Here is a 23006-nt window from a genome sequence, read left to right as displayed (position 1 = left end):
TCCATATAAAATCCTAGATCGCTAGATAAATAATTGTTTCTATTAGAGGAGTCTGGGCTCAAGTCTTAAGTCAAACTTGAGTCTGTGCTCAAGTTTGGGCCAGTAGACATAACATTGCTAATACTTTTATCAATAGTTTCAGTACAAGGCAAATGTTCCTTAGAGGAAGAACAAGTTGATTCGCTTGTCTCAGAAATATTGATAGTTACTTTTTCAGAAGAATGAGAAGTTTTAAACAAATTTTTCTATTTTGGCATGCTTTTTTAATTTTTTCTTTTTTTTTTAATTTTAATTTTCGTTTCTGTGCCCCAGACTTATATTTTCGCTTATCTTCCATTTTTACTAAAGTTTTGTTTTGTTCCAAAATCTCAAAAATCTGCCAACGCTGCAAAGAGAAGAATACACAACCATTTTTAAATGCATTAAATAATTCGATAGTTGTGTATCAAAGATTATATATAGGTATTTTATAACGAGGCACAATTATTAATTATTATATTACACACACTAAATAGGGAGTTAAATAACAAGATCGACGGAGCTTCTTTTAAAAAGCATTTATTAAAATAAGGTTAACTAGGAGTACAAACGTATGGTGAACAATAATCCCGAACAGCGAGCTTTGACAGGGAACTAATGCTAAACTTAACCTAACGACGATCCTATACAGGGTGTCTCACGACGAATAGACGCGTTCGATATCTCGGAAACTAATTTTTCAAAAATTTTGAAAATTTGGCAACATGGCACAGTCGATGGGGGCTACAAAACTAAAATATTTTGACAGTTGTGACGTTTCCGGTTATATCGGAAGTAGGTGTCAACTTCGTTATTTTAAATAGAACACCCTGTATATTTTTACATTTTTGGCTTTTACGTGAAATTCTAAGTATATTTTGTGTATAATGTCCTATACCTAAGTGTAACCGTTTTTGACATATTTTTAATTTCATGTGAAAAACTATGTTTATAAGCCCTAACATAATTACCGATTACTCCCTTTTAGTAGCCTTTATTTAATGGTTAGTTTTGGTTTTATTTTAGAGAAAGGAGCACTTTAAAAGACTATTTTAATATTTGGCTGTATATAGAGACAATTTACATAGTCAGCTATAATGACTATTCTAGGGATGTAACTAAGGTTAAAAATGTTGCAAACGGAAGCAATAGAAAATAGGCCGGGAAATCCCCAAAAACGAGGCATAATAATAAAGCGGTGGTGCCAAGCGTGTTGCAGTCTGATGACTCTGATGGATTATATAGCTACTTAAATTTTAAATAGTTACTGTTGTTAAAAAATTAACTTTTATACTCACATTATATTTATTGTTTATGTTATCTATAGATTTTAGTTTTAGTATATGTAGTATTATTTTAAATAGATAAAGCAGTTAAATGAAAATTTTGTTTGGGGTGCGGGGCCGGAGTCCCAGGGCACTGCCCCGGTTTACCCTAGGATAGCTATGTCCCTGGTTTTTGCCTGGGTACAGAAAAATTTTTTTTTTTAAATTTTTCTAAATGACGAAATGAATGAGCGTAAAACCACGCTCGTATTAAATTTATTGGCTCACCTTTACTTAAATATTTTACAATGTTTTGAAAACGACGAGTATTACACAGAAAACCTTCAGATTTACTCTTGACCTAACAAATAATGTCAATAATTCCCCTCCGATTACATTTTAGTTTCTGTATATGTTATTTTTATTCAAAACTATTTGGGTCATCAATTTTATTAGATGACAGTTCCGGCACTCCGCTATAAAACATTAGTATAACAAAATTGATATGTCCAGAATTGCTTAACCTAAATTAAAAAAAAACTTATTTAATTATATGATTTTTTCCTTGTTCTGCACTTCTTATTTTACGTCCTATATGAAAATCTCTAAAGAGACTGTACAAAATTCCAAAAAACATGTAAATCATAGCTATTTTTCACCTTCAGTTAGTGTAATTTTGATCTATCAATCATACTTGAATCCATACATTTGAACAAAAAAAGGCCAGTAATTTATCTAAGTCTTTTTGTAATTTAACTTTTAAATAGAAATTAACCAAATAAATTTTTTTTGCAGAGTCTTACCGTATATATAACTTTATTGGCAGCCATTTTGATTCAGTCGACAATGACTTTCAAAGAACCACAAGAAAACGAGCTGAATTTATACTCACCATTAGAGAAACTGGAATACAGAGACCGATATAAAGACAACAAAGTGGTTTCTTTAATTCCGATAAAATACGACTATCTGGGGGATTTGGAAGACATGGATACTGCAGAAGCCATGATTTTTAGACCGCTTTTTGTTTATAGGAAGTATACGTTACAAAAGAGGAAAGGAACGAGATATGGATAAATAACAAGTTTACCTTTATTGTAAATTTTCTATTTCTATATTTATTAAATATTGTGTTTTCAAAAATATAAATAGTTTGTATTTAATTTATAACTGATATTTGCTAACTATTAGACGTTACAGCACATTAAACAATATTAATTTGTTTACCATACTACCGTGGGAAAATCATCATCGGGGTCTTGATATCCCACCGCTGCGCCCTCCTTATTATACCCGGCGTAATCCGTGTCCACATAGTATTCATCATGAAAATAACTATAAAATTAAACTAGATTAGATTTTAATGTAATTTTATACTTTTCTATATTAATATAATTATCTGCTCTCCCAATCCAGTGATTTTGATAATTTGCATCTAAAAATTGTTTTAAATACAGAGTGTTTCAGAACTATGGGATCAAACTTCTGGGGGTTGTTCAGTGCAACAGAAGAATCCATTTGAGTATAGGAACCCATGTCCGGAAATGCGTCACTTCGCCACTACGGCCCTAAGACACGTTAAAATTTATAAAAAACATTAATTACCTAAATAGGATCTGCTGCATTTATTTTTACCTTTTGTACATGATACCATAACAACAATTGTTTAAAATCAACGCTTATCATTGTCAATTCTCAATGTCACGTTTAAAAATTTTATAGCTTACAATTTTTAAACATTTATTGCTAATGGAAAACTTTACCAATCAAGAATTGGCGGATATGCATTTGGCATAAGGAGCAACAAACTGCAATGCACGAGCAGCATCGCGGTTGTATCATGAACGTTATCCCGAACGACAGCATCCTGGATACAAAAAGTTTATTGCGGTTCATCGGCGGCTCGCTGAGGCAGGCATGTTTAAGACCAAGATGCATGATACTGGTGTTGCTCGAACCGTAAGAACGTTCGAATTTGAAGAAGGAGTGCTTCAGCGAGTTGCCGATGAACCATCAAATAGCACACGTGACGTCGCTAAGAATATGAGTAACGCTTCTGTCTGGCGGGTACTACACGAGCAACAACTCCATCCTTACCACTTCCAGAAAGTTCAAGGTATGACTGCAGCCGATTATCATCCTAGAGTTCAATTTTGTCGATGGCTTCTGGATCACATCATTGCATAACCAAATTTTTTACGATATGTTTTGTGGACCGATGAAGCCTCTTTCACAAGAGACGGTATTTTTAATAGTAGGAATAGCCATGTTTGGGATGAAGAAAATCCTTATGCAATTTTTCCAAGAAAACATCAGAATCGTTAGTCTGTCAACGTATGGTCAGGCATTGTTGATGATTATTTAATTGGGCCATACCTTCTACCGGAACGGTTAACAAGACTTATTTATCTGCGGTTCTTGGAGGAAGTTCTCCCAGAACTCCTTGAAAATTTTCCACTAAACGTTAGACAGCAAATGTGGTTTCAACAGGGTGGAGCGCCGGCTCACTTTGCTGTACAAGTACGCGAGTATTTGGCTCAGCGGTTTGGGCACCGTTGGATTTCCAGAGGTGGAGCAGTTTCTTGGCCTACTAGGTCACCCGATTTAACGCCGCTCGATTTTTTCTTGTGGGGACATGTAAAGTCTTTAGTCTACGAAACTCCAGTAGAATCAGAGTTAGACTTAATTGGACGAATAACAGCAGCATTTGAAATCATTCGAAACGAGGATCAAATTTTTAGTGTAGTCCGCCGAAATCATGTGCGGCGTTTAAATCGGTGTATTAAAATTAATCAGTCAAATCAAATTAATCGGTTGGAGAAAGACATTTTGAACAATTGTTGTGATGGTATCATATACAAAAGGTAAAAATTAATGCATCATATCCTGGTTAGGTAATTAATATTTTTTCTAAATTTAAACGCCGTAGTGGCGTAGTGACACATTTCCGGACATGGGTTCCTATACTCAAATAGATTTTACTGGTGCACTGAACAACCCCTAGAAGTTTGATTCCATAGTTCTGAAACACCCTGTATAATTCAATCCGAATACAAGCACTCGAAAAATATCTAAAGAATGTAATATAAGAAGATAATTAAAAAAAAAACAGTTTTGTTTTAATATTAGAATTGGAATTATCGGTGACTATCTTATTGAGCCACATTTTCTTCTACCTAGACATAATAAAGAAGAATACCAAAGGTTTTTAAAAATTATTTTACCTGGATTTTTAGAAGAACTTTCAGTCATGGAAATATTTTATATGTGGTACGTGTAGGACGAGCCTCCCCCACACTTCAGTAGCCATTTTTGCATGCAAATTATCATAAGCTCTGGATTGGGAGAGCAGGCTTAAAACTGTGGCCTCCTTGCTCGCCCGACATGAATCATTTGAATATTTTTTTCTGGAGACACCTTAAAGCGTTGATATACAAAACTCTTTTTCAAAGCGAGAGGATCTTTGAAAGAGAATCATTAATTCATGTGACATGATAAAACATACATTAGATATTTTCCAGAAAGTCCGTATTTCAATTATTATGCGGCTAGACGTTTGTATTGAGGTTCAAAGAGGCAATTTTCAATACTTAATTTGGCAAAATTCGTTAGTTTTCATGTTTTACTTTAGTACTAATTTATTGCTATTATAATTATTAATAAAAAAATTATGAAAAAAAATATTTTCAAGAGAAAACTTCCCATGTTAGTTGTGTGGTCTAGGGATATGAAATATGGGGCATTTATTTTCTCTTTAAAAAAAGCAAGATGCAAAAGAAAATAAAAAGACAAAAACACTAAAGAGTAAAAAAATTGAGAATGTTTTTAATGAATTGTATAAAAAGAGTAAAAAGAAAATGGTTTTAATGAATTGCGAAACAATCCAGAGGTTTTTCAAAAGTCGGTGAACCAAAATATTTTAAGTTTCAGAAATTTGAATTGAAAAATTTGAAGTCAGTATTTTATCGTAGCAAAAAAGCGGCAAATTCAGATATTCCTGACTTATTTTAAGGCATTAAGATTTTTGAATTCATATTCAATCATTATCAGTTCAACTTAAAACTTTCATATGAAAGTTTTCTGCGGAAAAACGAGCTATATGTTTTTTAATATTATATATTTTTAATAACTCGCAATTTTTTTTTAAATATACAGGGGGGTAAAAAGATAATTATGTCAAGATTCTCCGTAAGATGGAAAGCAGAAGAAACAAAAATGATACCTGCCGACACCTGTTTCTGCTCTTTGATTTCTTCAGGGCAGCTCTAGTACTTCCGCTTTTAGAGGAAAGATATAGCATCTATACTGAGAAAGCATAAGCTATCTGTGTGATATCTTGATTTCGTAGTACAGTAATGTATGGATAATCAGAACAGAAAGTTGGCAGACCCCGTTCGGTTTACCAAAACTTTCGGATTATAGGATTCATAATTCGGACGTTCGGTTTATAGATAACTTTCTTCACCATATAAATGCACTAATAAAACATTTCACTATAAACATATTTCTATCTATCTCACCATAAAACATATTTGTGAACATAATGGATTTAAGAACCTTTATTTATGCGCATACATAAATGCATATTTCAAAATAAACTTAACAGGAAATCAAACAAAAGATTCAGTAAAACTTTATCTAACAAGAAAAATAATTACGATTTTTAAAGAAACCTGTTAACTGCATACATAATATGGAAATGCTTCATTGCCTCTTAATATTTTCTTTGAATATAATTCTCCAGAGTTCTTTAAACAGATTTTTTGATGCTTAGAGCGACAGCCTTCTGTCGAATTCTTCTTAGAAGGATCACTTCATGCAGTGGCAATTCATTTTCTTCCGCCCAACGTAGACACTTATCAAATAAGATCACCGCTTCTTTGCTGGACATTTTCGGTATAAGTTCATCTTCGTCATCAGGTTTCTGATTTTCTCCTGCGACATTAGCAATGATCTTATCATCCTCTAAGATCTTTATGTCTAAATTTTCCTCGTCATCATCTCTTGTCCATTTTCAACTTCTGTTTTATCTATCGGATTATCAGCACGATTCGCGTTGTTCACTAACTCCACTAGATCAGGTCCTTCATCTGACAAAATAGAATCACATATTTCTCCTCTTAAAGCATGCAGGCGTATCAAATCTTCTTCATCCCATTCATCCATGTCCTTGCCGGAAAGAAGTTGACAACACGATTTTCTCACCAGTTTTTCAGGCACTTGCGTCCAAGAGTCGGCTAATGCAAACACAGCATCCTTTAGCGACACATTCTTTAAACATTGCGCAATGTTTTCATCATCTTGTACAAGTACCTCTTGCAGCAGCCTTTTTCGATATGTGACTTTTATATTTTGGATCACATTCTGGTCCATCGGCTGAACCAGGGCAGTGCAGTTGGGTGGAAGAAACATGACTTGAATATTACCATCATGGCTGGCTATTTCTTGGCCTAGTCTGTGAGCTAAAGCATTGTCCAGTATTAAAAGGGCTTTCTCTTCAAAATTATTGATTCGAAGATACTTTTTTACGCCTGGTACGAATTCAATGTGGAACCATTCTTCTAAGATAACTCGATCAACCCAAGCAAGTTTTTGGTAACAGAAAGGTAGGTTGCTGTTTTTGATTGGTCTTAAATTTTTTTGATTTACCGATCATAAGCAACCTCAACTTATGTCGGCCACTTGCATTTGCGCAAGGCATAAATGTAAATAGGTCTTTACTGATTTTACGACCCGGGGCACCCTTTTCGTCTGCGTGTATGTCCAATGTCTTTCCAGGAAGGCAGCACCAGTATAATCCAGATTTGTCCGCGTTATAGATTTGCTCTGAAGAAAGTTGCTCAATTTTTTGTTTGAGTTCTATACGAAAGGGTTCCACAGCATTTTCGTCACTCGACAGCTTTTTTCCAGTAACTTTCAACAAGCGAATCCCAAATCTGTTTGAAGCCTTGAAACCATCCTCTGCTAGCTTCGAAGTTGACTCCTTCGTCATTTTTCATTTCTGTGAAAAATTGCCGAGCCTTGAAGTATGATTGCTTCGAAAATTGTTGTCTGTCGTGCTATCTGTTGCAAAAACCATGTATACACACAAAACTGCATCTTCAACATCAGAAAATTCCGCTTTGCGCATCCTTTTTCTTGTTCCCGGTCCTTTTGCAGTCCGCGACACATAATTGATATTGTTGACTTCCCGTCATTAAAGCGTGTCGCCAAGGACGTGAATGAAAATCCGGAATCCAGCAGACGTAAAATTTCAGCCTTTTGTTTAAGACTTAATGTGACATGCTTACGTTTAGAATCCATGGTTTAAATGAAATATGCGGTACATATACATATATGCGCGTGCAACTCACAACACAACTAAATATCTCTACTCTTTCCATAAAATACGTGAAAACAACTATAAAACCACGCAACGTCTTGCTGCAAGAACAAACTTATAATTATGTACTACTCACATAAATTAAACGTTGCATCATCTTTTCGCACTAGACCCCCACACTCGCGTACGTACCGACATACGGAATCAATTTTACGCAATTGGGGCGTTCCGATTATAGAGTAGTTCGGATTTTACGGGGTTCGGACTATTCATACATTACTGTATTAAAAATTGATACCTCAAAACCGGACCTGAACTTTTTTTAGGTTGATAGTCAAGTTTCAGATAGACCAAAATTTCAAAAAAAATCGAGTTTAGAAGTTATAGGTGAATTAAAAATTGGTATTTCTAATAAACCACTCTGTATTTCAATTTGAAAGGTGATAGACCATAAATTATGCGATTGTTTGTAACCTCCTAAATACCTTCTATTTGCGTTTATAGTTATCGTATTAAAGTTGCTAAAATATGTATGTCTCTTTCCCAGATTTCCAAACCACCCTGTATATTATAAATAGTATATTTTTTCAAAGTATTCATTTAGATTGATTTTAAGCGAATCTGCTTTTGCGGTACATTTATTAATTAGGAAAAGGATTTTTTAATAAGAACGCAACAGCTCGTGTGATAGAAAGTTGACATATGGGAGTTGGAGTAAACATGAAGATGCGGTAGAACAACGCATCCTGATCGTCAAAAATTATTATCAAAACTGTAAAAGTTTAATTGCCACTATTCGTAAAGTGCGTCCAATATTTGGTAGAAATAATGTTTCTAACTCATCTACTGTGCAAAGAATAATCAAAAAATTCGAAAGTACTGATTCGGTTCAGTGATGTGAAACACACGATACGAGCTCGTATAGGTCATTCAAAACAAAACATTACGGTAGCTCGCGAGAGTGTGACAAAAAGGCCAGAAACATCAATTCCTAATCGACACAAGAATTGGACATTTCAACAGGCATTCTTTAGCGAATTCTCACTTTTACATCTGCATGCCTACAAAATTCAACAGACTCAACAACTTCTGCCAGTAGACTATGAACAGGGAAAAGGATTTACCAATTGGATTCTTGAGCAACCTGCTAATTTTGCAAACAAAATTGTTCTCAGTAATGTGGCCCATCACTGCGATGGCTTCGTTAATACGCAAAACTGTCACAATTGAGGGTTAGAAAATCCACGAATAATTCATCAGAAAGCAATGCATCTACAACGTGTCACTGGATGGTGTGTATTATGGTCTGGAGGAATAATTGGACCGCTTTTCTTCGAAAACGAAGAAGGTAATGTAGCAACGGTGAATGGCGAACGTTATCGTGCTATCATCACGCAGTTTCTTGTACCTCATTTGGAAGCTATTGATCTTGATCACACGTGGTTTCAACAGGCTGGTGCCACATGTTCTGGTCGTGTCATTTCCCGTTTTGGTGACCAGCATCGGCCTCCACGCTGTTGCAATTTAGCGCCTTTAGACTTCTGACTGTGGAGTTATCGGAGGTCACACGTTTTTGCCACAAAGGCTGCAACCATCGAAGCATTGAAAGCCAAAATTAGACGCTGTATCAATGAAATACCACCACAAGTATATAAAAACGTTATTGATATTTTCATCAAAAGAGTACGCATATGCCAGCAAAGCCGTGGCGGCCATTTACAAGATATTTTGTTTCATATATAATTTCCAAATGAATATTTTCTATTTCAATAAATATTTTAATAATTTACTACAGAAGACCATGTTTTTTTAAAGTAAAATCTTGCACGTTGAATTTGCACGTTCGTTATTAATTATTGAATTAACATCTGAATACTATAGTTGATTTAAGTTAAAATACAAAACATACCCTTTATCCCCACTAGCTCTAATATGTCGAATTTTTAGCTTCTCATTAATTCCCTGATGACTATCGCCACCATGATTAGGTTTTTCAATTATTGAAGCTGATGTGATTAATGATGGTTGATATTGATTTATCGATGCACCTCTTAATTGACCTATCACTGCAAAGAGGATAGATAAGTAAAGGATTGCCTGAAAAAAAAAACAGATTTAAAAAAGTATTTACATGCCGTTTTATTGCAAAATAACTCCTTACCATTTTTATTTCGGTCATGTTCTAAACACTTTGGTTATAGCTATTACTTCACTAGTATTCCAGCTGATGTGAAATTTACTTTTATACATGTTTATTATATTTATATTTACTTAAAGAGTTAACATTACTTGATAAATAAAATATAATAAAAATACCTTTTTAAAATTTATATTAATTATCACATGCTTTATTATAGGTGTGATAAATATCGGCATTTATTGTACCAACATTGGAAAAATGCGATAAATACGGACAAGTTCAAAATGCATTGTTTTTGGAAAATATGTTTTACTGTACCGGGTATCCTATTAAGAATGGCTTTCAGTTATATTAGTTGTTTGACGTTTGGCAAATTTTGTTATTAAAGAGGCCATAAAAAAATGCTGGAAAGTATTTTTAAGTTTTTAGGGCACACTACTTTGGATAAGAAAATTATTTTTTACAATTCTGTCTAGTAAAGATCTCTTTCTTTACTAGACTAAAATATGAAAAACTTAAATCATGGTTTCATGTTCAGTAAATTAAATTTTTTCGGTTTAAATTAATTTTTCATGTCTACTAAAATAAAGTGGTAGTAGAATGTTAGGTATAATTTTATTTAAACGTTGTTTACTCCGGATTGATTGTTCATTCTTACTATTAATGGTGATCGGAAAATTATAAGAAAGAATCTAATCGGACCATTATAAATCTTGTTATTTGTAAGTTTCGTTATCAAATTGATATTTTGAACCGGCAAATAAAACCAGCCAGTCTGACATGTAATTATCTACACTTAAAGACTTTTTTAATTTTATTATATTTAGAGGAAGTTCCAATCTTCAAAATTTTTTTGTATTGTAACTTATACAGGGTGTCCCATAACTTGCACAGAGCACTTGGACACAGAGCAACAGCTCTTCGCTCAAAAATATTGCGATTTGACCAAATTCTTTAAGTCCGATAATAACCAAGATACAGGATGTAAAAGTTTATATTTTATTTTTATTATTTTCCAATAATTCCTTCAAAAAGTAGCACATCAGCACAAAATTTAGCACTAAAAGGTTTTTAGGGGCGATAAATTCGAATTCAATGTTAATTTTTGTGTACATTCTAAATGGTACTGTCAGCAACACTCTGAAGGGATAAAAACGTGTACAACTTACAAAGAAGTTCAGCGTATATGACTTTTACATGAAAATCTCAAGAAAACGTATTCAACTAATAGTAGGGAAAAGTGTTGTACCTTGGGTCATTTTTTGGTTTTTTATTTTAATACATTCTAGAAATATATATTTACGAAATTTATTCCATATATTAGTTATGCTAGCTCTTATACGTAATTTGGATTTTTAAACATAATTTTAATTTACCAGTTTTTTGAAAAATACGTTTTAGCTAGCCCTTAAAAGATGACCCAAGGTACAAACGAGTAATGTACGTTGGACCAGTATATGTTGTACCTTGGGTCAGTTATAAAAAAAGGAATGGAAACGAATTTTTAAAGATTTTTATTAAATATCTTAAAGACATACAAATCGTTATTCGAATGAATATATTTGCAAACAAATACTTATTTAACATTAAATCCACTAAATTCAACATCAAACTGGAGGTGAGCATCATGACGTGCAGTTCCGTTTATTTTGTACGGCTGCGGAAGCTTACGTATATCACTACGCAAAAAATATCTCGGTTGAGTCATTTATAAATTTATTGGTGCTTAAAATTCTGCGTAAATATTTGAGATTGTTATAAGTCCCACTATTTAGTATCTCGGAAACATACACAAAATATTAACCTACGGATATAGAAAAGGATCAGCAATGGTAACGTCTGTTTATAAGAGATTAGTTCCCGGCCGAGCCACTCCGCAGCGTGGCGATAGCTTTCACGGTTTTTTTTTAAATGGTGAATGATGATTATATGACCGATTGCACACCGTAAACATAGTGGTTTAAATTTTAAACAACGTTTATTTTGACATATTTGCATTCAAATGTGTCAAAATAAACATTATTTACGATTTAAACAACCGTTATGTCTACGGTGCAATTGGCCATAAATGGCGAAGGTTGTGGGATTAAATAAAACAAAAATATATTATATTTGTTGAAATTTAGTAATTAAAATGTAAAAGAGTACAAAACATAAAATGTACAAACATATAAACACATCTACATAAAAAGTAAAATTGAATACACCTATTAATTTGTTCTACCAATTTTTCGTTTTTTTCTTTTTTTTAACTGCTCATGCATTTTATAAGCATGAATTTTAATAGGGTCAAGCTGATTGGCAGAGGACTTTGTTTTTATTAAATAGGTAAATTTATCATCTTTGCCTTTAATGATTTTATGTATTTTTCTGCACCACCAAAATATAGCACTCCTGATAATTATTTTTCTTAAAATTTTAGGTAAATTAGGATGATCTTTACAGTTTAATAAACAGAATGACTTCATATTTTTTTCCAAAATATCATCTAATATTTTTATAAGATTGAATTCTTTGCATAGTCTTGGTATCAAGAAAAAAAGTCTTGAAAGCGCTTCACTTGCCACAAAATTAAAAAATATTCCTGGAACCGTCAATTTACAATTTTTGTATTGTCTTTCTTCTATAAATTCCACATCCGCATTATGCTCTCTGAATTGAAGTTTTTGTCTACATACTTCGCATTTATTTATTTTCAAATTTTTTTTTGCAATAAAACCAACAATATAAGTTCTAACATTTTTTGAAATTCGTGTTTTATGCCAAGGTATATCTTGCCAATCTGGTACACTTACACTGCTTATTGGTATATCGTCAGAACTTATATCGCCAGTTAAAAAATCTTTTAAGTTGTCTAAAGCACCTTCACTAAAATCCTCCTGGCAGTTTGCTCCTGGAGAATCCCTTGACAAAAAATTATTTATTAAGAGCGCCTTAAAAGATGAGCAAAAATGCGAAGTAGTAGGTGAAATTTCTGTTACTCCGTGGCTACGAATGCAGCCAAAAAAATTTTCGAAAGCATCTTGCTGGAAAGGCCTTGTCATTATGAATCTGTTTTTTTTGCCTTCCAATAACAAAGGACATAGGTTTTAACCTTGGACATGTTGGAAAGTTTTTTTTTCCTTTTTCTTCTCTGGTTTTGTCAACAAGTTTACCTTTATTTAGTAATTGATTGTTTTATTTGGTTATCTTTAATTCAAGTATGTTCAAAAAGTTTTGGTTTCTGTTGTTTAATTTTGTTCATTGTTTTGTCAATTTTTGAAATTGTATTTTTGTTTTGTTTTTTATACTCTATTTCAAAGGTGTGTAGAGCAATAAAACCTCTTTAGGTATGCAAAAGTGGTACCTGGTGATCCACCAATATTTTATGCCACTACCTTAGTTGGGTATTAGTTTCAATGTAAAATTCTTTCTTTTCGTTGATTGCAGGTAGTGCCACCCGGTTTTGGGTCAATTTATGAGTTTTGCCCATTGTTACCCACTGATAAACATTGAAAACGGTTCGCCAAAGGCGTGCAACTGGGACTTGTTTTTTACCTTATAATTAATGTACTTAAATGCTATTTTATTTTAGAAAGTTACTTTTGTTTAAATGGAATAATATATTTTTTTCACAAATTTATTGAACATAATATGTAGAGTAAAACAGTTAAAAATGTCACTTTTGGATCTGGCACTTTTTGAACAGTGTATAACAATTTTAAATTATAATAGATTGTAGTCTTCTTCGTCATCTGACGAACTGTCATCACCTCTTGACATTATAATTAAAGGATCGACTGTCTGATCGATGAGGTTGTCAAGATCCCACATTTTGTCCTCATGCCTAATTACATGCTGGACTGCTTTTCGCCAATTCTCTGGTGTCGCTTCCGTAATGGCTTGATCAAACAGTAGCTTAACATCTTTCATTTTAAAAGTCGTGTTTTGTCTTGCTACAAATCCTTTTACCTGCGCCCATATCAGTTCTATAGGATTTAGTTCGCAATGATATGGCGGTAAGCGCAGTACAGTTATATTATATTTTTCGGCTATATCCTCCACGGCGTATTTCATGAAACGAGTTTTGTGTAAGTTTGCTATTGCCAGCAGTTCTTTTTTCATCAAATTTGCTTCAAACGCAATACCTTTTGCAGTCAGCCAATAGATAATTTCTTGCTTTCTCCAACTTGAAGTTGGCGTCTTCTCTATTCGCCGTGAATGATAGCTTGCGTTATCCATAACCACCACCGAATTAGCCGGAAGAAATTTTATCATTTCACCAAAATAGTCCTCGAAAACGTCTGAGTTCATGTCTTCATGGTAATCTCCTGTGCGAGTCGACTCAAAGGTTAGCAGACCTTCTTTTAAAAATCCCTCTTCGCTTCCAATATGTGTGATTATAAGTCTTTTTCCTTTTCCCGAAGGTACTTTAATACCCGTAGACAGGCCTTCTATGAAAGCTTGGCGAGCACTGGTTATATTTTTGTCTTGCCACATTTTTTGGACTATATAACCTTCGTTAATCCACGTCTCATCAAGATAAAAAACTTTCTTTTGCTCCCTGCGGTACTGCTTGATACTTCTCAAGTATTGTCGTCTCCAACAAACAATTTCGTCGCTCTCCAGTAAAAGTGCTTTGCGGTTATGCTTTTCCCAGGCAAAATCCATATTTTTTAAAGTTTTCCATAAAAGTTTTCTACTTATCAACGGAATACTGTCATCTCGGCCAAGCTCCATTCAAATTTTGTCTAGGGTGGGTATTTCCTTTTTAAAATAAAAAGAGTGAACTTTTCTTCGAATTATACATTTAGCATTTTCATCAAGGACTTTTGTAGGTCGTCCTGGCTTTTGCTTGGGAGATTCCACTTGACCTGCTACTTTTCTTTCCCGCAACAATTTGAAAATGGTGGACTTTCCAATTCCACTCATTCGAGAACATTTTTCAACAATTTCTTGCACAGTAAAACTAGGGTAATCGTGTTTTATGCAATCATGTACATTTAAAATAATAACTTTTTCACTCAGCGATAGTGGAGAATTTTTAGTACATCTTTTCGTTGGACTGAATACCTCCATTTTTTAAATATTGAGATAATAATATTGTGATACACTACAGCGTAGCGTGACTACTAACGTTTAAAATATGATTTAAAAGTATTTATAGTCTGTATATATTACCTGACCCCATTTTTGCATGTTACAAAGCGTTAAAAGATAGGTACCTATACAAAAGGATTAAAAGTATTTATTTAGTATTTAATCTCTTTCAAAATAAAGGCATTTAATCCGTGAAAATTAAATTCATAAATATTATAAGTACCTGCGCCTATGAACTACCACGAAATGTAGCCAAACAGAACGGAATTCCCCAGTTTATTGCTCTATACACTTCTGAAATAGAGTATAGCTTATAGGATGCTTGTACACAAGATTATTCTTACGTAATATAGCACATTTTCTTTCTTTCTTTCTTTCTTAAATAAGTCCTTTTACAGTAAAAATTGAATTTTTGATGGTAGGAACTGAAACAAAAGATTTTTCTTGAGGGCAAAAATATCTCATGCTTTCTAAAATTTTTAAACTGCTTCTCCAAAATCAAAATGTGTTGAAGCAACTTTAACGGCACCTTTCAATGGTTTTCCGGGTGGCGAAATTCTTTGGGAGGAGTTCATAATATCAAATAATTTTATCAAAAAATAAAAGAGCCTCAGCCGTGTCGATAGCTTTTTCATCCAGTTTAATTTCCGGTCTTTCTGAAACAAAATAAAATAGAATGTTATTTTGTATACAGTCTTTCCAGAAAAAAAAATCAAAATAAAATCCAAATGCATTTACATATTTTACAATTTTTGCAAATTTGTTTATTTTTTTTTTATAAAAAATTGGTAAATAAATTTATCAAATTATTATAGACACTTACACGACTTCCAACGCGTTGACTAAAAACTTGCGTGCAGTACTTCACTTTCATTTTATTTAGTTTGTTTCTAAAAATAAGAAAAAATAAATGTCGATCAATTCAAGTAAAACGTTATAAATATTAGAATAAAGTCCTTATACGCTCCAAAATGAAAATATTGACAAAAATTTCAAAAAATAAAAAGGGAACAGAAACTATTCAGAATGTCTGGTTTCAACTTTATTCTTAATTTACATAAAAATAACAAACTATTTATAGATTTTTTTTAAGTAAATGTGGCCCCTATACTTAAAGCCGTATGACATGATCACATTTTTAGGGGTTTAACAGGTATGAATATTTAATAAGGATAAGAAATAATTATGGTCAATTTTTATGACAAAGGGCTTTGAATTTAGTTTTGCACTTGGTTTTGATACCTTGGTGCTTATGTTAAAAAAATTACTATAATTTAGTAAAAGCTATATTTATCTTAAAATAAAAATTGCAAAAGATAATTATGCTTAGCTTACCTAATTAGCAAAAAATATATACCTATAATAATAAATTAATAATATAACATAACTACCTAAGTAAAACTTGGATGGATACAATAAACAAGTGAATAGTTACTGGGAATTTCTTGGGACAGCTAGAAAATTTCATGGAGATCTTATGTTCCAATGATGTACCCTTCTTTTTGGATTTCCACATATTTTCTTGAGATTTCCAAATATCTCTAATGAATATTCATATACAAATCTCAACTCAATGGATATCTATTCTTTGAGACAGAAAATCTCCATAGTGACTTTAATGACTATCCCCTCGGAGGGTTATTTTAATTTTTCTACTTACCAAAATATAATACAAGATAACCCACTTAATCACTAATCACAAAAGGTCCAAATGTCTTAAAGAAAAATAATACACAAGAAAGCGGTTAGAGAACAAAAGCAATCCACAATCCACAAAAATACACTCGTCTCGACAAAAACGAACACAAAAGCAGAATTCAGGATCAGGCTGGGCTGATGTGCTGATGGCGACCGGCCGCTTTCGTACCACGCTTTCCCCTTTCCCGTCAAGTCAAGAAAATTCGGTGGTGATGGTGGCGCCCTCACTTCGTGGTTTGGCCGGGAACTAATCTTTTAATTTGACCTTGGCCGTAAGAGAGTATTTTCTATATTCGTAGGTTAATATTTTGTGGAAACATAATAAGTGAACAATTTCTTTCACTAAAACGAAGTCTCCTTGTTGAATATCAAAATCTTCAGATAAGTCGTATATATCTTGGTCATTTATTAATTCTTCCTTTCTAGCTACTAAGTCCTCAAATGTTTCTTCATTACTACTTGAATCCAAAAATCTCATCCATTATTCTCTAAGAGACCAACATACAAAATTGACGAAAAACAAAGAAAAACTCAAAGTCACGGTCTCACAACATGTAATTAAACGGGCTACACGTGTTTCGCTCAAGTTAGAGCATCATCAGGCCTAAAATAAAAATACTACTTAAACAAAACTAAAAACTTACATAAAACAATAGAAAAACCTTTAGAAGTCATCCACACACTTCACAGTACATAAATAAACAATAATTTTAAGGTTATAATTGTACAAAGGAAAAAATAAAAAATAAAAAGTGGAACGCAACAACATAGACTCAACGAGAATCGAACCCGGTACAACAAGGTTATAAGTATAAGTGTAAAACATATCGGCTATACGGACTTAATGCTAAAACAACTTAATACGTTAGCCAATGTAAATTGAAGAAAGTGACTACAAGGAAAATATTAAACGATACTTAGCTAAATTAAATTGTTAAAAATTAAATTAGGTTTAAAAGTAAACACGTCATTCACACACACGAGAACAGGACTCTTTTTAGCTTTTGTAATTTCCATTTTCTCCAGAAGGTCAAGCTTCTTACCTTTAGGGCATTCATCAAGCATTTCAGCTCCCACCCCCGGAGAAAAATTATGAGTAGAGGCCAGCAAATGATTTGCAAACGCTGATTTGGTATCACTGACATTGGTATTTAAAAATTTTTCAAAAAGTGCTACGTGTTCTTTAATGCGTGTAGAGATTATTCTTTCAGACTGGCCAATGTATACTGCATTGCAATGTATACTGCATTGCGCACATGCGTCACATTTTAAAGAGCTAAACCCCTGTAGCTGAGCTTGCCTTACCTGCAAGCTCAGCTACATCATAAATCGTAACGGTTTGTCTAGGATGCATAATCATCCACTCGCCACATGCGGCATTATAATAAGTTTTCATGGGACCAAAAACTCTTTTGTGGAGCGGTTGCATTTTATGACGAGTATGGAGGTGGAACGTAATCGGAATAATACCATTTTCTTTGCAAAAATTAATAGCTGGGACTTTCACATGGCTATCGTGATTGTCTAAGACTAGTATAACTGGATATTTAATTAATGGTTTCACATGATTCTTGAAGTGATTGAAATACTGCAAAAACAATGTTTCGTTTGACCATCCGGACGGATTTGCACCTGCTATGGTTCCAACTGGATAACCCTTCAGCATATAGGCCTTAAAATTTACTATTGGAAATATCATCATTGGCGGGATGTGATTGCCAATTGCATTTATTGAGGCTATAAGTGTAACGTTTTGTCCTCGTTCTGCACTGGTCATTTGACCCAACTGTTTTATTTCCTTGAGCCCGATTATTTTTGGTGGCACATGGACAGTTGTTAGGCCTGTCTGTCTCGTCGCAGTTCCAAATTTTTGCTGGTATGAAATTGCCGCGAGATAGGCCTTCTTTGTAATTCCTAAAAAAGGTAGTTATGTTCGTTTTATGAAAGAACGTTGATCGGGCCAAACTCGTAGGCTCGGTTTTCCGAAGAGACAAATCTGCATTTTTTTTAAGGAACTGCCTTAGGCATTCCTTTCCAGCTAACTTATTTTGGTCCCAAGAAGGCAGATGTAACTTATTATATGCAATTGCATACTGGTATGCTATGGTAAGAACATTCATTTTAGTCAACCCATAATGCAGGCGTGCAGCAGTATAGTAGTATATTCTTTATTCAGCCCAAAAACATAATATTACAATATTACATACAATAATCGTAACATTACAAGATCCCAGATGGGATATGGACCGTGTCCTCAAATATTAGCTATAATAGCTTAGAAAAATTTAAAACTTTGCAAAAAAAATACATTTAAAAAAATAAAATAGATAATGACAATTACAGTTTCAAAACATCATTGACAGCAATACAACCACAAACAGAACAGAATAAAAACTAAAACTGAATCTAAAGTAAGCCTATTCTAGATCTTTACTTAGTGCTTCAGGCATGTCACCATCCCGAAAGAACTCATCAATACCGTAGTATGCCCTGTCCCTCAAAAATGCTTTCAATAAACCAGCCTCCCAGTCCATCCAAGGCTTCTTTCATTTTAGCAATACATGCTTCCCGATTGTTTTCACTGAAGTTCAAGGAAGTGTCATCAGCATACTGCATCACATCGACATCAATGGCGCACACCAGGTCATTTTTATATATTAAAAAAAGGAGTGGTCCCAGGATAGACCCCTGAGGAACACCCAATCATGCAAAAACTTTTTTCATCTGTCACATCTTGTATTGTTAAGTTATATGTCCACAGCTGAAGAGAATAGAAGCTTTGGGAGTTATGTAGATCTGGTGTTGGTAGACATTTCTGGAGATCAATCATTATAACTTTTGTTTCTCGTAAATTTTCCCTCGACTTTTTTTATCTTCAGATTTAAGCTTATATCTATAGTTGGTATCTGCAATATGCTTATCATAGTCAGTTTGCGCGCTTTGCCGTAATTCAAGAGATTCCGCTTCACGGATATTAAGCTGAAGCTCATCGCACAGGTCACAGAAGTCGTTGTCAGGACTCTTAAAGGAGTAGTTATCTTCATACTTAAATATCTCTGAATATAACCATTTGAAATGATTTAACCTCTTGAGATTCTTCTAAATAAAGATTATACATTCTACTTATATTCAAATGATTGCCGAGATATTTCTTTTTTGTTTTTTCCCGGGAATAGTGTGACTCGCAAGCTGGAAATTTTAAAATATGGGCTCGAACAGCGTTTCGAACCTCCTCTGAGATTTTGTTGACAGGTACGTGTTTTCCCCTTTTATCAGTTGTTACAATGCCTCCATTCTTTTTCTTTTTAATTGCAGTATCCACTGTTTGCTGAGAGATGCTCAGTGTATTTAAAAAAAAATTTTTGCAAACCTTTTCTTTTACTCCGCCTGTTTCAAAACTATAGTTATTAGAAAAATTTCTTTTTGCCCGTCTTTGACCAGTTACCTCCCTACGTCTTTTTATAGGTATTTGAGAAACGTTGGATGCTATGTATTGCCTTCTTACATTTATTGTTTTTGATGGGCTCCAGAAATCCTTATGAATAATTTGGCGACGCTCCTGAGAAATTTTATTTCTACATAAGGGAACGGAATACCGTTTCCTTTTTGTTACATTTTTTTTTTCAAATTTTTGGATTTCGTCTTCTTTTTCGGGTTAGTATTTTAGCTTGTACTTCGCATTGATCTAATTCAGCATTAGATGCACCTTCGTCTTCATCTTGCTCAGCTTCATCATCAGATTCATCTCCTAATTTTGATGATGAATAACTAGGATCCGCCACATCGTCATCACTGTCAAAATCTAATAATTATCTGTCTGGAGTTCTATGCGATTGATGCTCCTCATCTTCTGCCGTTACATGTTTTTTTAATCTCCCCTCTGAATTATTCGAATCTGCGCTTAAACTAAATGCTGATTGCGATGGAAGTACACATCCTATTTGGGAACCCCCGTTTTCACGACTGGTGTTTTCTGAAAAACGAAAACATAAATTTATAATAAATAGGATGAAATTATTGGATTGATTGGATAAAATGTTATGAAATATTAGTCAAAATTATTTAAGCTAGATAGTTTATAAAATTTAGGTGCTTTACAAACTTACCAGGTGTTTTCATTTTATTGAATCCTATCTCTAAATTCATTTGAAGCTTCTCTGGATATTCAGGTTTACACCCACTAGGAGGATCATCTTTTTTACCTTCGACAAATTCTGGAAAAATAATATTTCCTTTCTAAAATACCTATCACTTTTTTTTAAATTTAACACAAATATGTTAAGTCCTAATTATTATGCTATTTAATGCTAGGGGTAAACTATGTTAAGTCCATTCTATGACTTAATTAATGTAAAAAAAAAACTATTAATTAGGACAATACGTTATTTAGTTTGTTAAAATAAAAGGTGCCTTCTATAGTAACAAGTATTTTTTACGTACCTGATTTTCTTATTCTGTTTGGACCTTGGTGATTTTCATCCTTTCCAGGTACTTCATCAGGTATCACCTTACCTAATATTTTAGCGGTCCTAGAAGACCACGGGATCGTCGAAGTTGACGGTGTCGATGAGATTACTACCTTCCCCAAAAAATACACCCTTAAAACAATTTTAATCAAACAATAATTTTTAGCACTCCCGAAAAAAATTTTTATTTACGGACTTAATATATTAGACTAAATACGAAATCCCAAACCAAATAAGGTTAATGCGACTTAACATTGTTTGGATTTGTGCGCTATGAGGACTTAACATTTTTTAAAATTGGCTTTTTACAGTAATTTTTAAGATATGTTAAATCTAAAAATTTTAAAAGATGCGGGGCATAATGTTATGTGATTTAACATATTAAGATTGATTTTTGTTAATTTGGACTTAACATAGTCTGGCTCTGGGATACAGATAAGTGTATAGCGTGTATGTGGAATAGTATAGGACTGTGTTATGAATGATATAGATAATATGGTATTATTTTGTTTTTTCTTTTTGAGTTTTGTAATGTACTTTACACAGGGGGTTAAACCTATTATTATTATTATTATTATTAGTATTATTATTATTATTGTTATATATAGCATGTCTCTTAAGAATGTTAAGCATGTCAACCCCGTAGGTATTTTGTATTTCTTTATTTGCTACTGTTTTTGCCAAAAAAACCCGGTGTTATAAATATTCGCATTTTATTATTACAGAATTTATTTTAAAAGTAACTTGTACTATTACTCATTATTTTAAGAACAGTTTACTTTTGGTTCAGCTTAAATGAAAAGCAGCACTTCTTAACTTCAACAATGGTGTACAGTATAGCTGAACCTGTAATCATTATTTTCATTATTACATTCATTTATTTCATATTATGTTCCCATGCCATATGAAAGGGATCCAGGACAAAATGTAAGCCCGAAGTACGTACGCCAACGAGTAGCAAGTAGAATTTGAAGAAACTGATTCTGTCACGAATAAACAGAGAAATCAACCGAAATTAGTCAACCAAATAGCGCAAATTGATATTCTGTGTCAGTTTGCAATGAATTTAACTTTATCAACTCATCAAGTAGCTGTAGCAACTGGATTATCTCGTGAGTCAATAAGAAACTATTGTTTACTGGTATTATGGCCCAATATTTATATCAAGAAATTTGAATATATGTATGTTGAAATGCTATAGAGGTCTATCGAATCATTAATAGTGCGGGAATTAGAAAATCAGAGGAACATACATGGAAATTTATCTTTAGAAGAACGCTTACTACAATTCTAACAGGATGGAGCACCTTCCAATCCAATTTACCATGGTGTATCCTGGATGGTATAAATCCTAACCAGTGGATTGGAAAAAGGGTTCCTAATGAATGGAAATCTAGATATTCAAACCTAACACCTCTTGACTTCTTTTTGTAGGGTCATCTAAAATCTGTGGTTTTAGAAATTAGATTTTAGAAATATATCTCACCATGTTTAATCTGCAACCCGATAAAGCAGAGATAAAATGCTTGTTTGGTCCCCCTTCGTTTTATAGAAACTGTTTTTAGCGTTTTTTTATTCAGTTTTTCGCTTCTAATATACGGCCATTTCAAGTTTTGAATTTGTCACCCTCTTACTATACCAAATAAATAAATAAATAAAATGACAATTTTGTATGTACAGGAAACATACGTGAGGTAACAGGAAGCAAGAAAGCGTAATATAAAATCGTAATTTTGGTATAAAAATTATTGAAATGAAAAAACACCTGATGCTTTTTAACATACATAATCATCTAGCATTTTAGTTGTTTGAATACTAATGACCATTTTTCGCATTATCGATTTTTTAATGAAGAATATTACAACATGTGTTTAATTTGTAAATATTTCGAAGAAGCCAGACGTGTTTTTCAATATTATATTAGTAAACAAAGCAAGGATTTTGTTTAACTTATCTGACCTTTTCACGATATTTTACGATAACATCGGAAGAGATTCTACATGTATTAAAGCTTGTAG

The 23006-nt window shown here is 33.2% G+C and overlaps 1 protein-coding gene across 1 annotated transcript; it reads right to left on the bottom strand.

Moving 5' to 3' along the window:
• Nucleotides 1-2374: 2374 nt before the first annotated feature.
• Nucleotides 2375-9819, bottom strand: LOC126739183 (uncharacterized). The gene is made up of 3 exons (XM_050444749.1): nt 9767-9819; nt 9515-9702; nt 2375-2618 (listed from the first exon to the last, which is right to left on the bottom strand). The coding sequence occupies exons 1-3, from the start codon at nt 9782-9784 to the stop codon at nt 2507-2509; spliced, it is 318 nt and encodes a 105-aa protein (XP_050300706.1). The 5' UTR covers nt 9785-9819; the 3' UTR covers nt 2375-2506.
• Nucleotides 9820-23006: the final 13187 nt, after the last annotated feature.

The sequence above is a fragment of the Anthonomus grandis genome, chromosome 8 (assembly GCF_022605725.1).
Source record: "Anthonomus grandis grandis chromosome 8, icAntGran1.3, whole genome shotgun sequence".
Classification (NCBI taxonomy): Eukaryota; Metazoa; Arthropoda; class Insecta; order Coleoptera; family Curculionidae; genus Anthonomus; species Anthonomus grandis.
The sequence above is the reverse complement of the archived record's forward strand: the minus strand, read 5'-3'. Positions and strand labels throughout refer to the sequence as shown.

Excerpts from the sequence above, each read along its gene's own strand:
- LOC126739183 (XM_050444749.1), bottom strand. Across the intron at positions 2,619-9,514 it reads AGAGCTAGTGGGGATAAAGG|TTATTTTCATGATGAATACT; the intron begins GTATGTTTTGTA and ends TTAATTTTATAG.